The 16,601-nt window shown below is 32.4% G+C and overlaps 1 protein-coding gene across 2 annotated transcripts in view; it reads left to right on the top strand.

The window, feature by feature from the left end:
- Positions 1 to 15,781, top strand: part of LOC132725174 (ufm1-specific protease 2-like) — a 33,503-nt gene extending 17,722 nt beyond the window's left edge. For both annotated transcript variants that reach the window (XM_060710261.1, XM_060710262.1), the window contains exons 7-14: positions 112 to 263; positions 5,336 to 5,438; positions 6,903 to 7,049; positions 9,178 to 9,356; positions 9,764 to 9,862; positions 10,740 to 10,842; positions 13,933 to 14,057; positions 15,607 to 15,781. In XM_060710261.1, coding sequence (XP_060566244.1) covers positions 112 to 263; positions 5,336 to 5,438; positions 6,903 to 7,049; positions 9,178 to 9,356; positions 9,764 to 9,862; positions 10,740 to 10,842; positions 13,933 to 14,057; positions 15,607 to 15,693 — 995 coding nt within the window. In that variant the 3' untranslated portion in view covers positions 15,694 to 15,781. The remainder of the gene's footprint in view (positions 1 to 111; positions 264 to 5,335; positions 5,439 to 6,902; positions 7,050 to 9,177; positions 9,357 to 9,763; positions 9,863 to 10,739; positions 10,843 to 13,932; positions 14,058 to 15,606) is intronic.
- The last annotated feature ends 820 nt before the right edge of the window (positions 15,782 to 16,601 follow it).

Consider the following 16,601-nt stretch of genomic DNA (forward strand, 5'->3'; position numbering starts at 1 on the left):
CCCCATACCTGTACCAGATACATGTATAAACATACTTAATTAATGTACAGTCATGTATGTTGAGTTGAGATATTGACTTTATTATTACAGATTTTTACATTTATTTTTCAGAGGCTGTAAAGACAGTAAAGTTAGTGTTACATTTAGATGTTGTATCGTTATTTGAAAGGGAGATCCTGGTATCAGACATGGTAGTTATTATGAGTGAAGCTATAAAAAATCAACTGATGGCCATGAAACAGTGTATCTTTGATAACACCAAGGTCAGTATTTGTTAGATACAGATAATTCTGTCATATATTTACACTATATATAATTATATAGCTTATAGCCAGTTAAATTTCAGAAATCAGATTGACTGTTACATTTATAATTGATGTCACTTTGTTGTTTGAACTTTATATGTAAAATGATGATATTCTTAAAACAAAATTAATATTCGTAGAAAAATACATTTAATAAGATAATCACAATCTATAAGCATTTTATAAAAGTTGTCTAGTCACAATTATCAAGTGACATTGAAGCATATAAAGAAATGACAGGAGTGACTTTTGACTTTTGGTTTTTGAAAGTTTAAGACAGTGAGAAAGTAATGTAAATTAGATTTTTACTTCTCTGCAGTCTGTCTTTCTGTCCATCCATTACAGTTTTGTGTCTGCTCCAAAACTTTTAAACTAAACTAAAACAACCTTGTACAAATGATCACCATTATGAGTCTGTGTGCAGAAGGCAAGAACCAGGTCGCTACCCCTCAAGGTCTAGATCACACTTAAAGGTCAAATGTAAAAAGTTCACTTTTCATGTCTGTGCCATAACTGTTAAACTATTGAAAAGTTTTTAAGATAACTTTGCACAAGTGATAACGATGAAATGATGTGCTGAGTGCTACAATGTTGCTACCTCAAAGGTCAAGATCACTCTTTAAGGTCAAATGTAAAAAAGTTCACATTCCGTATTTGCTTCATAACTTTTTAAAGTAATGAAAAGTTTTTAAAATAACTTAGCACAAATATTTTGAGGTCTAAGCTCTCCTCGCACTTGTTATCCGTTTCAATTTTTGGCTGAGACAAGGGATATAGCTGTCCTTCAGACTGCCTTGTTAAAAATGAAAAATTTTAATACAAATAATAAGTACATGGTATAAAAAAAGTATTAAATCTAGCCTTTTGGCATTGGAAATCAGTAACTTTGGTCTCTCAGCAACTTGTCATTTAGCAACTGGTACTTTTTGTGCTCAGCAATTAGCAATTTGCACATAACAACTGAAAATATGCTCTCATCAACTAGCATTTTGCACTCAGCATCTACATGTTGTCATATGCACTACAGGCAATTGACAATTTGCAACTAGTTATTTGTATTCAGTGACTAAAAATTTATATTCTGCCACTAGTAATTTGTACTCGGCAACTAGTCATATACACTCAGCAACTGACAAATTGCACTCAGCGACTAGTAATATGCACTCAGAAACTGACAAATTGCACTCAGCAACTAGTAATTGACAATTAGCAACTGACAAATTGCACTCAGCGACTAGTAATTGACAATTAGCACTCAGCAACTGGTCATATGCACTCAGAAACTGACAATTAGCACTCAGCAACTGGTCATATGCACTCCACAACTGACAGTTTGCACTTAGCAACTGGAAATTTGCACACAGCAACTGGTTGTTCACATGCAGCAATTTGAATTCAGCAATCAGCAAACTTAATTATGATAAGATACATGCATGTGCCATAAAGACTAAGCGTTCTATATTTGAATTGCTACTTGAATAACTTGTTAGATGATCATCAACTTATACTGTTTGTATGTTTAGTTGCTCATTGGCGACTGTGACCAACTTTCGGCTCAAAATTCAATTCTTAAGCTAATACTCTGTGGAAATTGAACAGATTTAAATTATGACCACTTTGTGCTTCAAAATTAACTCTTAAAAGACAAGACTGTTACATGTCTGGGGTCAGTACTTGACAGGAAGAGCCTCATTTTGTGTCTTAACAGGCTGATAAACAATCATTAGGTATAGTCTACATATATGAACAACAAAATTATGAAACTCATTAAAGGATAAATTTACAAAAAGCTGATATTATTGTTAGGACAAAGTAGTAATTGTCATTCTCACGTAATAAATTTGTTGTTAGGAGACTTTATCTTCTATACTATAATATCTGTTATATAAGTGACATTTACTGGTAAAGAATACTGTAATCACTTTATATTAATGTAATCTTTGTTTTGTAAATTATTTTATGGAATCATTAATTCACAAAGGCAGGGCTAGAAATTAATATTTGAATAATTCTTTAACCTTATTTTTGCAATATAACAGTGAACAAAGTCTTAATTTAATATTGCATTAATTTTCATACTGTGTCAAACTTATTCACATTAAACAATTAACATACCTTAATTAATGACAGTTATTGATTTCATATACCAACATAATTGTTTTATTATGATTTTTTTTTAATCCTTTGTCATATTTGGTTATAGTATTAATTAACCCATTACTTCATGAGCATTTTGAGAAAATGGCTGTTTTCAGTGAAAAGTCTACCATTACAAGTTCAAATTGCTATAAAACTATAAAAACTCCTTCAATACTAATCAAATTGGCACAAATCATAAAAACTAGGTCACTGGAGCTAAAAATAGAAAAATCTTGTTAACACTCTAGTGGCTACTGTTTTGATCCAAGTATCCTGGAAATTGGTCTGAAAGTTTGTTTTCATGATTTCTAGGTCAAGTTCGAATATGGGTCACCTTGGTAAAAAACTAGGTCACACTGCTCAAATATGGATAATCCTTGTTAACACTCTAGTGGTCACATTTTTGACTCACCTGTCATGAAACTTGGTTAGAATGCTTGTCTAGGTAATTGTTCGGATGAGTTCGATGGGTCAGGTGAGCGATCTAGGGGTTTAAACAATTTTCTCAAACAAAAACATATGGGGGGGGGGCCTAAATAAGGCATCTTTTCACCATTTTAGACAACAAAGAGGAGGGGGGTGGTGAAAAAGGCATTAAAAGGTGTGTATATCGGGTAATGGGTTAAGAGTTCAACATCATAATTATGCTGACCAATGAAAATACTCCAATTTCCAAAAATAAATTATCCTTCTTAATCATTTAAACAGCTAAATGTTGTCACTCTTTTATTAAGTTGAAGAGTTTAGGGGTTATTTCAGTAAATTTCATAGAAAGTGTCCTCAAACCCTCAGAAAGAAAATCATAGAAAAAAGGGCTTAAGTTGATATCAGAAAAATCATTCACATCCAACATTTTTTAGAAGATTGCCACATTGAAGAGATTCTGTGGTACACTATGTAAATAAATGTGTCTTACCTTTGCTATTTATATATTGAATGACATAACAGCTCCCTGAACTCCACCCTAAACAACTTTCTATAGGCTGGAGGTGTTCCAGTAGGGTCGTATGAGGTTAAACACTAAGTAAGTTAGTTTTTATGAAGTGAACATTTTAACAATTAAGAAGCCATGGTTGCTCCCTACCAGTGGCTTCTTTTGGGGTTAGTTAGAATTTCATTTTATAAACACTAACATATACAAAGTGTTTGACAAAAAGTTAATTGTTTGTAAAATATGCATTATATACTTGTTGATAATACTTATACAACAGTGCAAAAGAATTCTGTTTATCACTATTGTTATCATTAATCTATTGTTATCTATACAATATCTATTCACATTTATCTGTAAAGTAATGTTAGCTTTTTGTGTTGTATATATTATGAGCAAAAAGGAATTACCAGGTTAAAAATAACTGTTCGTAAACCTTCATATTTCATATAAAGGAGAGGACTACCATGAGCTATTGTAGCTCTCGATCCAATTCCTTTCTGCTTAAATTGTAAATTATTAACAAATAAAAATATGTTTAAACTAAACCTTCATATTTTTATTGTGCCCCCACTGTAGGTGGGGGGTGCATTTAGATTTACCCTTGTCCGTCCATCCGTTCTCTTTTGTGTCACATGTAACTCAAAAAGTATTTGACCTAGAGTCATGAAACCTTACAGGAATGTTGTTAAGCATGTGAAGTTGTGCACCAGGGTATTTTCAAGTGGATTTATTTAGTATTTTTAGAGTTATTGCCCTTGACTTAGTAAAAATTTGCAATTTTTAACTTGTGTCACACATAACTCAAAAAATATTTGACCTAAGAGTCATGAAACCTTACAGGAATGTTTGTCAGCATGTGAAGTTGTGCACCTGGAGTTTCACTTGTGGATTTATTCTGCTTTGTTAGAGTTATTGCCCCTGACTTAGTGAAAATATTCAATTTTCAATTTGTGTCATGCATAGCTCAAAATTTATTGAATTTTAAGTCATGAAACTTAACAGGAATGTTGGTCAGCATTTGTAGTTGTGCACCTTGGGTTTGGCCATTGCCCTTGACTTAGTAAAAACCGTTTCATTATGTTGTGTTATTTGTTCTTTGAGTGCTTGAGTTAGAATCAACCAACTTTACAGGAATAATGATCAACATCACCGTGAAGCTATGCACCTGGGATTTTGCATGTGGATTTTTTCAGTTTTGTCAGAGTTATTGCCCTTGACTTAGTATAATCTGCAATTTTCAACTTGTTCATGCATAGCTCAAAGGTATTTGACCTGTAGGCCTGAAAGTTTACAAGAATGTTGGTCAGCATACTGTATGTACTTGTGCACCTTTGGGTTTGCTTGTGTGGATTTATTCAGTATTTGTAAAGTTCCTGCCCTTTTAGATTCATTCAGTATTTGTAAAGTTCTTGCTTTTTAGATTTTTAGTTTTCAACTTGTGGCACATGTAGCCCAAAAAATATTTGACCTAGAGTCATAAGATTGACAAAACAGTGGAGTGTGGGGGCACCTGTGTCCTATGGACACATTTCTAATTATTATATATATTTATTATACTGCAAGTTTGAAACATTATTTTCATTGGGTAATCATAACATATATATAGTTTTTTCTCAAAAAAGTAAGATTGCGGTATTATAAATTCGTTATAAATATTCCTGACAGGTTATATAATCCTATATATATCATAAATTTGTTGTTTGCAATATAACCAGAGCCACTATTTCCAAACAGCCTTTTATGTAGGACCATATATCCTGTCAAAAATCTGTATAAGTAATGATATAAAACATTGTACACATTATTTATTTTACAATTATTTATTGTATTCATGATCAAAATTTTTGACTTAACCGGTTCATAGATAGTAGCTAAAATAGAAAAATTGTGAAGAGTACCAGATTTACAGAAATACAGTTGTTGACTTATCTATTTTTTTTTCTTTTTTATTACACAGGGAAATAAGTTTATACTGCCAGAAGTTTACCATTTCCAGCCATTTGATCTTCCAACTTTATTTAATGTGATATACCCATGGAATATCTTGGATGAACAATTAGGTATATTTTTGCTAAGTTTAATTCTAATGTAACTATTTAATTGGATTTTGCCAAATTCTTTGACATTTTACACGCAATATCTAATTTCTTACTTTTATTGTTGATATGTGAACAGTAAAAAATGTATGAAAGAATGAAATGTTATATAATGATTCCAGTCTATATAGAATAGATTCAAAATTAACTAATGAAGTATATCAAGAACGTGGGAAAACTGAAATGATTATTGAATAATGTCAATATAGACAATTTATTAAATACAAGATTTTTTATATGAATTTATTAAAAGTTGAATTGAAGTGATCACTTGACTGTGTCAAGTAACTTTTATGTAATTTATCACTTTTATTAAATGAATTTAATAAATTTATCATGGAAAGACACAAATGTTAGGTTCTTCTTATCACATAAACTAAATTAGCAGGAATGGGTTGAACGGGTTGAACATGACTTCTGTAAAGTTAGTGACAGTGTGTTTTTCTGATGATATGTTTTAGCGACAGTATTATTAATTTTGCACAGATCACTAAAGGCCCAAATATGATCATGGTAATTGTATAAGGATTAGTTTGAATAGTAGTCAGTGTTATCACTGATGGCCAACCATGTTTGTTTATTTTGTTGATGGTGAAAACAAATACTTAAATTAAATTATCAGTGGCCTGATTGCATTGTATTATCATTTTCATTAAAGACATTTTCGGGAGTTTTCATATAGGCATATAGGCAAAATTAAAACTGTTCAATAGAATTTCTTTAAACTTGGAATGTCTGTCATTCTGTCTATCCAAAGAAATCTGGTTCCTGTCGTAACTCAAAAAGTGGTACAAAAGCTAGGTTGATAATACTTGATGATACATGTGAATATGATTTTCATACCACCCCACTTATTTCTTATACCCTTTTAGATATTACTTTGAAACTTTAGATACTTGTTTTATTGACCATCTTCCTCACTTCCAGGCAAGAGGACATTACTCTGTCATGATTTTTTTAAATTACACCCATTTTGACCGTTTGATTTTATTCAAAATTACAGCCAATCAGTGTACCTAATGTAGAGACATCAGTGTCCTATGGACACAATTTAATACAAGTTGTAAAGTTATATATTTGAGTGAAAAAGAAACGTTTGCAACCCAAAATGGTTAAGCTTTCTTTTGAACAAGATATTAATGACAGAAACATACATGTATTACATCTTGTATTTAGAACTTTAAAACTTACTCGACCAGAACATTCACTTTCACATGATAAGTTTATATCTTCAATAACTCTGTCCTAAAACAGTTTGTGTCAAAATAACATATATAAACCAACAAACTAGAAAAAATTTGAGCTTGAGATACTTTTTATGAGATAATATTCATTTTGTCAAGTTTACAACCATATTGCTTGTTTGGACCAAGTGTACATCAGCTTCATGTCCTGCCCCTTGATTAAATAAATGTATGAATTTTCTAGAGAACCACCGAAGATCTATCCATCAGTGTCTGTGTTTACCAATAGACAGGCCACTGTTTAGAAGAGCAAATAAATACAGATTTTCTGATGAAAGACAAGATGGTAGTTATTTGAGAAATGTTCATCTGAATTGTCTGAAATCTAAAGGTCAGTAAATAAAGAATTTATAGCCATACAATGACGGATCTTGAAGGATTGTGAATTTTTGTAATAAAATACGCAGTTATATTGAAAAATAATAGATCTTCTTAGTTATATAAACATGGTATGATGGTAAGCTCAAGAAATGTTAGCTGGACTATAGTATAATTGAAATAATAGGGAGACTATCCTACACAATTCAGGAAAGAGAAGATTTCTTGAGAGTAGTTAAAATAAAAACAAATAGTACAAAATGGTAGTACTAAGTTTTCATTTAGACTGTTCATGAGAGAAAGTGCAACATATCTTATGCCCTCTAGCACTGGCTTCAAATCAATTAAGGTTTTAATTAAATTTTATTAACCACTAAGGTTATTCATTTGAAACTGTGACTACTAGTATTCATGTGAAACTTCACAAATATTTCCTACTGAATTATATACTTTTTTGTGAAAATTTCTTGTAAGGGTTAAAGTTTTACTTTAAAAGTTGAATAAATTAGGCCCCTGGGGTAAAAAATGCTCCCACCCAATCTACCTTTGGATCACTTAGATAGCATAGTCTTAATCAACTTATTAATTATTATACCCCCAACACAAAATGTGGGGGGGGGGGGGCTATAATGGATTCGCTTTGTCGCGTCCGTCCGTCGGTCGGTCCGTCTCCATTTTCGTGTCCGCTCTATAAATCCTATACCAATTGAAGGATTTTCTTCAAACTTGGCTCAAATGTTCACCTCAACAAGGGGATGTGCAGAACCCATGTTGCCCATGTGTCAGCTCAAGGTCAAGGTCACAATTGAAGGTCAAATATCAAACAATCAAATATTAGACAGTATGTCGTGTCCGCTCTGTAACTCCTACACTTATTGAAAGATTTTCTTCAAACTTGGCTCAAATGTTCACCTCAACAAGGGGATGTGCAGAACCCATGTTGCCCATGTGTCAGCTCAAGGTCAAGGTCACACTTGAAGGTCAAATATCAAACAATGAAATATTAGACAGTATGTCGTGTCCGCTCTGTAACTCCTACACTAATTGAAAGATTTTCTTCAAACTTGGCTCAAATGTTCACCTCTACAAGGTTATGTGCAGAACCCATGTTACCCTTTTGCCGGCTTTAGGTCAAGGTCACACTTGAAGGTCAAAAATTAACTTGGAAAATGTTCTTAAATTTTAACATGTATTTGAATATTTCTGAAACAAGAAAAGGTATTTGCTTGAAACTTAAAATATATATGAAGTGTCACAATTAAGATAATTTATTATGCAGGTCAGGTTTCATAACTCTGTATTGCATTTTAACAAAGTTATGCCCCTTTTTAAGTCTTCAAATTTACATTAATCAAATATTAGACAATATGTCGTGTCCGCTCCATAAATCCTATACTAATGGAAAAATTTTCTTCAAACTTTACTCAAATGTTCACCTCAACAAAGTAGAATTCATGTTACCTTTGTGCTGGCTAAAGGTCTAGGTCACACTTGAAGGTCAAAAATTGACTTAGAAAATGTTCTTAAATTTTAACATGTACTTGAATATTTATTAAACTAGCACAGGTATTTGCTTGAAACTTAGAAGATATATGAGGTGTCACAAATAAGATATGCAGGTCAAGTTTCATAACTCTGTATTGCATTTTGACAAAGTTATGCCCCTTTTTAAGTCTTTAAATTTACATTCAATCAATACTAGACAATATGTTATGTCCGCTCTATAAATTCTTTACTAATGGAAAGATTTTCTTCAAACTTTACTCAAATGTTCACCCAACTTGGCAATGTGCAGAACCCATCTTACCCTTGTGCCAGCTTTAGGTCAAGGCCACACTTGAAGGTCAAAAATTGACTTAGAAAATGTCTAGTACATTGGGAAAATGAAAGGTTATTTGTAACTGTTTCGAACATGATTTATACTAATATCGTACAATTAGTCTTTTTTTCACCAGAGATAATTTCCTTTAATAGATAATGATATGTATTTGTGCCACTAAAGTTATTCTCTTAACCACCTTTCCAAGTCATCTTCTGTCAAGGACATTGGTGGGGGTATGAATCGCATTTAGCGATAGTTCTAGTAGTTAACTTGTTGATTGTCCTGAAATGTATATAAATATAGTATCACTACATTACAGTGAGTGAAGGTAAACAATATACAGTCAATGGTAACTACACCTATCATCATTATATGCAAGATAGATTTGATGATAATAAATGGGGGTGTGCCTACAGATCATTACAGACACTTGTATCCTGGTTTAAACTTCAAGGCTATACAGAAAAAAATATACCTACTCATAGAGAAATACAACAGGTAGGATTATCATATATTTATTTTTTTATTTCAAATTAGTGCAGAACTTTTCTATCTAAAACTTTGTCTTTGTCATAGTACATGCTATTTTAAGCTCGACTTTTTAGCTCGACTATTCGAAGAATATGAGAGCTATTGTAGTCGCCCCGGCGTCTGTGTCGGCGTCAGCGTCGGCGTCTGCATTGGTTAAAGTTTTTTGTAAATTCAAATATCTCAATTATTGCTTGATATACCTTGTTTTGGGAGACATATGTTTTTGTGAGGAAAAGCCCTTCTAGCTTTATTCTGTTATTTTGTAGCAAAATGTCTAACACTGTTTGCTTCTAAGTTAGATATCAAATGATTCTTCCAGTTTTCTATTTGTACAGATATATGTATAATCTACATAATAAGCACGATTTTTTCAGACTTTAGTTGACATTGGTGATAAAGAGCCAAACTTTGTTGGCTCAAGGCAGTGGATTGGATCTATGGAAGTCAGCTTTGTTCTAGATACACTTTTAGAGGTTAGTTATACATATAAACATTTTGTTGTATTGCATTGTGTTGAATAATAAAGTAAATGGAATATCATGTTCTTTTTAAATATTTCACTTATTATTTATTAATCTATGTGAAATTAGTTACATTTAACATTTAATCTACCAATTGAGTTAGAAAATAACAAAAGAAATCATTCTTTATTGGTCGCATAGTTTGACATGTGTGTTATATGTAAACACATGTCATTAGTATTAATAGAGTTATGCCCCTTTTTAAGCAATCTGGTATGTGAAATTATTGGATTCAGCAGAATAACTTTTAAAGGATTTCAATGATTCTGTATATATTTGTTATATTCAATTTTTATTTCAATCATCTCATTTGAAGAGTTATGCCCCTTTTCCAACAGTCTGTAATTGGTTTCCACAGAATAACTTTAAAAGGATTTCACTGAATGTTAGGCATGCAAGTTTGTAATATCAAAACAAAAGTTCCGGCTAATTGCATTGTGGATTTAATTGATTAAAAAAAAAAAAATCAAGTCATTAACGTCCATTACTTATATTATTTTGTTATCTAGAAAAAATTAGACTGCATATTTTTCTTTTACATTTGATGGAATACTGCAGTCATAATCTGAGCTATTAACAACAATAAATTTTATATATTTCTTTTGGTACAATTTCGCCTCTGTAATTGTTCTATCGAGTATTGCCTCAGTGGAACTTTTATTAAATGTTTAATTTACCATCAGAATCTCTGTGACAGCTTACAATGAAATTAAAAAAAAATAATTTTAGGGGTGTTTTGTTTTAATGATTGATAATATTAATATGTGGCTTAAATATTAAATCAACTGCTGTTCTTTAAAGGTCCAGTTACTTTAACATTTTCTGATAGGTACAATCAAAGATTTTAAATGTAAGTTCTGGTGGTGATCTGGCTGGTAAAGGGAGAGAATTAGCTCAACATTTCCTGACACAGGGCACACCTATAATGATAGGTATGATATTCTGTATTATATAGTGATAAATACCTTCCTCAGACAGTTTATTAGTGATAATTATGTCTCGGACAGTATATTAGTGATAATTATGTCTCAGACTGTTAATTGGTTTATACAAATTTATTTTAGTTCGATTGTGTTGGAAGCTATAAGCTTATTGAAACACTCTCGAATCCGTTCCTGGAACCAACCAGTACTAAGCAATGAATGTAAAGTTTCTTGCTCAAGGAAACAGCGGCTTGCCCCTGACAGGGTTTGAACCCACGTGGTCAGCAATCCTTAGATTACTAGTCCGACGCGTTAACCACTCGGCCACGCCGCCACAACTGTTAATTAGTGATAATTATGTCTCACTATTAAAGAAAGACAATTTGGATCAAGAAATTATGAAAAACTTTAGACCAGTTGCTAATGAAACATATGACTCAAAACTTCTAGAATCTGCGGCTGACTGTCAGTTTGATATGTTTCTCAACACTAACAATCTACATGAACCAAATCAATCTGCATACAGGAAATTTCATTCCACAGAAACTGCACTTATCAAAGTGCAAAATGACATTCTCCAATCTCTTGACAAAGGCGAAGTTACAATATTAGTAATGCTCGATTTATCTGCTGCCTTTGACACGATTGACCACAACACTCTTCTTAATCGACTCGAATGTGACTTTGGTTTTACTGGAAAAGTGCTCGCTTGGTGTAGATCTTATCTCAGTGGTCGCTATCAGACTGTTTGTATTGATGGAGAACTATCTGACCCTGTGCATATGACATACAGTGTCCCTCAGGGCTCTGTATTAGGACCAAAATTTTACATACTTTTCACAAAACCTGTCGGCGAAATTTGTCGAAAACATGGTCTGCAATGTCACTTCTATGCTGACGATTCTCAAATATACATTTCTTTCAAACCGTTGGACAACACCAAAACTGAACTTGTACTTGATTCTGTCTCAAACTGCTTAAAAGAAATAACATTCTGGATGAACAGCAACATTCTCAAACTGAATTCAGACAAAACAGAACTTATAGTCTTTTCGTCGGGTAGCAATACAGACTCAGTGAAAAATATAACTGTCAATGTGGACCAAGCTGAAATCAAACAGTCATCAAGTGTAAGGAATTTGGGTGCATTCCTTGATTCAAAGGTTAATATGGAACATCATGTTAGCTCCATGTGCAGATCTTCGTATGCCCAAATAAGTAAGATAGGACGTATTCGAAAATATATCAACGAAGAAGCTACAAAAACACTCGTTAACTCTCTCGTGACATCAAGACTGGATTATTGCAATGCTCTTCTATATGGTATACCTCAACAAACCATGAAAAAACTTCAACTTGTTCAAAATACTTCAGCCCGTGTGATTAAACGTACATCTAGGAAAGATCATATTACACCAGTGATGAAAGATCTTCATTGGCTGCCAATCGAATATAGAGTGAATTACAAGATCTTATTACATACTTTCAAGTCACTGAAACAACAATCTCCATCATATATGCAGGAAATGATTCAAGTTTATTCCACTTCTGCGCTCTTCAAATGCACCTGTACGATTAGTGCAACCAAAAACTAAACTGAAATTTGGTGAAAGGAGTTTTTCGGCATCAGCTCCTAAGCTATGGAATTCACTACCAAGTCATCTAAAAAACTGTAACACAGTAGAAAGTTTCAAAAAACATCTTAAAACACACTACTTCAATTTAGCTTATGGAAAATAATCAGTGACTGTTATGAATGAATTTTATAAACAGTGAATACGAAGTATCTGTTATTTGAATATTAGTTTTATTAAAAAGTTTTTTTTTTAAAACAAACAATTTTTTAAATCAATTTAGTATTTCTATTGTTTTATAACGATGATTTAGCAAGATCTTATCTATTATTATAAATCCATTGCTAGCATTTTTATGACAATAATATTGTAAAGTGAGTTTTAAGGATCTTTAAGTTTTATTGTATTAATATGTAAAAAAATAATTCCATAATTTATACTTTTAATTAGTTAATGCAAAATATTTTTAATGTTCATAATCCTGTTCATTTATATTGTTTTAGACATATATGATTGATGTAAAGCGCCTTTGAACATTTTAATGAAAAGGGCGCTATATAAATGTGGTATTTATTATTATTATATTATTATTATAGTGATAATTATGCCTCAGACAGTATATTAGTGATAATTATGCCACAGCCAGTATATTAGTGATTATTATTTATCAGACAGTATATTAGTGATAATTATGTCTCAGCCAGTATATTAGTGATAATTATGTCTCAGCCAGTATATTAGTGATTATTATTTATCAGACAGTATATTAGTGATAATTATGTCTCAGCCAGTATATTAGTGATAATTATGTCTCAGACTGTATATTTGTGATAATTATGCCTCAGCCAGTATATTAGTGATAATTATGCTTCAGCCAGTATATTAGTGATAATGACAGGCCCTAGCCACTATATTGGTGATTATGACATACTTTAACCAGTATAGTGGTGATAATGGCATACTTAAAGCAGTATAGTGGTGATAATGACATACTTTATCCAGTATGGTGGTGATAATGACATACTTTAACCAGTATAGTGGTGATAATGACATACTATAACCAGTATAGTGGTGATAATGACATACTTTAACCAGTATAGTAGTAATAATGACATACTTTAACCAGTATAGTAGTAATAATGACATACTTTAACCAGTATAGTGGTGATAATGTCAGGCCTTATTCAGTATAGTGGTATAGTCAGTAAAGTAATGACTGGAAATGACTTTCATTAGTCTGTATAGTAGTTATGACAGCTGTTCCTAACGAACAAAGTGGCAACTCGTAGCCAGCATTAAATTATCTCATACTTGCAGTCTAAAAACCATGTACCCAGTATTGTTGTGATTATAACAGGTCCAACCTATTGAAGCTAATGACCAGCTTTTCCTAATATAGCCATGATCATGACAGACAATAACCATTGTAGTGGAAACCGACAGTTAGATGTGATAATGTTTTAAATTCAAAGTGAACAAGTTCCGAAGTAAAGGTTAATGTATTATTTAACAATGACTATTACAGGAGGTGGAGTACTTGCACACACTATCCTAGGAATAGATTATAATGAAGTGACAGGAGATATTAACTTCCTTATTCTAGATCCTCATTATACAGGAGCAGAGGATTTAAAGACAATCATTGACAAGGTAAATTTATAAAAGTTTTTTGTTCTCCTGTGTAGTTGAGGAAATTATTTTGCTGTCTGTCTGGCCTTCAGACTTTGTTCTCATTAAAATGATTTAAGAACAATTTGATACACAGCATTCAATCATCATAAATTTATTGATGATATAAGAACTTCAAATTACATGCATTATGAGGTTAGTAGGTTAAAAGTTTGGAATAAAGTTACTTTTGATGTGAAAATCATTGTAGTACCATTGAACTTAGAGTTTTCATTTTTCAATGGATGATTTCAATTAACTTAAAAGTCATTTTAATTGAATGTCATTAGACTTTACATAAATTCTTAAACAGTTATTATATAAATGGTTCTGATCTGATGGAGAAGTGGGTCACAGGATCTAAATATAGATATTAGAATGAAGTATCTAAACATGTTTTTGTCAGAAACTTCAGACCCATATATTATATATGTTATACGTAGCATTTCCTGACTTACAGTTACTTGGATTTAGATAGAGATAGCTTTCAAATTCTTGACTGAAACTAAACAGCCATGATAAAAGGTATGTATTATTGTGTAGTGGACCTCTTCAAAATTTGTATATCTTTCTATTTTTTTTAGCTCAACTGTCACGAAGTGACGGGGTGAGCTTTTGTGATCGCTTTTTTTCCACGTTTGTTGTCCGTAAACTTTTACTTTAAATGACATCTTCTTATAAACCACTAAGCCAATTTCATCCAAACTTCACAGGAATGTTCCTTTGGTGGTAACCTTTAAAATTTGTTCAAAGAATTTAATTCCATGCAGAACTCTGGTTGCCATGCCAACCAAAAGGAAAAACTTTAAATACCTTCTTTTAAAAAATCAAAAGAGCTAGAGCTTAGATATTTGGCATGAAACATCTTCTAGTGAGTGTCTACCAAGTTTGTTCAAATAAAAGCCCTGGGGTCAAAATTGGCCCCGCCCCAGGGGGTAATTGATTTACCATATATGCATATAGTAAAATTTTTTAAAAATCATCTTTTAAAGAACCCAAAGAGCTAGAGCTAAGATATTTAGCATGAAACATGTTCTAATGGGTGTCTACCAAGTTTGTTCAAATAAGAGCCCTGGGGTCAAAATTGGTCCCACCCCGCAGGGATCATTGATTTTCCTTATATGTGTATAGCAAAAACTTAAAAATCTTCTTTAAAAAAAAACAAATAGCTAGACTTTAGTTATTAAGCATGAAACATCTTCTAGTCTACCAAGTTTGTTCAAATAAAAACCCTGGGGTAAAAATAAGACCCGCCGATGGGGGGGGGGGGGGGTCATTGTTTTTCCCTATATGTGTGAAGTAAAAACTTAAAATCTTCTTTTAAAAACTCAAAGAGCTAGAGCTTAGATATTTATCATGAAACATCTTCTAATGAGTGTCTACCAAGCTTGTTAAAAAAAAAGCCCTGGGGTTTAAATTGGCCCCACCCTGGGGGGCCTATATACAAGTGAGTGACTTCAGGGCCATCATGGCCCTCTTGTTCCATTTTCTCAGCAATAATGGCCGTCTTATGTTTCTTTTTCTTATTCAGGGTTGGTGTGGATGGAAAGATGGTAATTTCTGGGACAAGAATGCACATTATAACTTGTGTATGCCACAGAGACCTATAGTTATATAGAGGAGAAAGTTGACTGATCAAGAACTATTAACATTATAAAATAGTGCAATGATATGGTAGTTGGGTTATTCATTAAAATTATTTTTTATGTTTGTCTTGTATCTATTGTCCATTTTGTTTTATAAACAAAATTTTCTAAGCTGGTCCAACGATCATGAAAATTTAAAGAATGCTTCTTCCAGTTTGACAACATGTAATGTAGCAAGATGTGCTAAGCATTCTACCTAAATGCTTGTTATTTCAGATTTTGCTTTTTATGCCCCCACCTTTGTGGGGGCATATAGCCTTGCATCTGTCCGTCCGAGCAAACATTTGATTATTATGATTTCATTCTGTAGTTAAATAAAGAACAAAAACTCATAAAATTCAAATTAAGAGCTATTTTTTTGTTTTTTATGAGCTTATTTTGCTTATGGACGTTGGTCCAGGTGGTGTTTATGAGCTGATTTGCCTCATAAACATCAAATTTTGGTACGTCCGTCCGTCCGTTTGTACGTCTGTCCGTATGACCCGAAATCTTGTGAACGCAACTCCTTTTAAACCAGATGGCAGATTTTGCTTAAACTTTCAGGGATGAACAACCTTAATGTGTAGATGGTAGTAAAGGAAGGAATTTTCGCTGCGACTAAATTTAACAGAATTATGGCCCTTTCTTGATTTTTTCACTATATACTATGTAGAAATTTTGTGAACGCAACTCCTCTTAAACCGGATGGCAGATTTTGCTTAAACTTCCAGGAATGAACAACCTTAATGTGTAGATGGTAGTGAAGGAAGGAATTTTTGCTGCGACCAAATTTCACAGAATTATGGCCCTTTGTTGATTTTTTCACTATATACTACTTGCCCCACCCTAGAGTTTTACTTAGTTTTTAAAAACGCTTACTCAAGAAAACACTTTAAAGTTG

The sequence above is a fragment of the Ruditapes philippinarum genome, unplaced genomic scaffold (assembly GCF_026571515.1).
Source record: "Ruditapes philippinarum isolate M1 unplaced genomic scaffold, ASM2657151v2 ctg1425_1_1_1_1, whole genome shotgun sequence".
Classification (NCBI taxonomy): domain Eukaryota; kingdom Metazoa; phylum Mollusca; class Bivalvia; order Venerida; family Veneridae; genus Ruditapes; species Ruditapes philippinarum.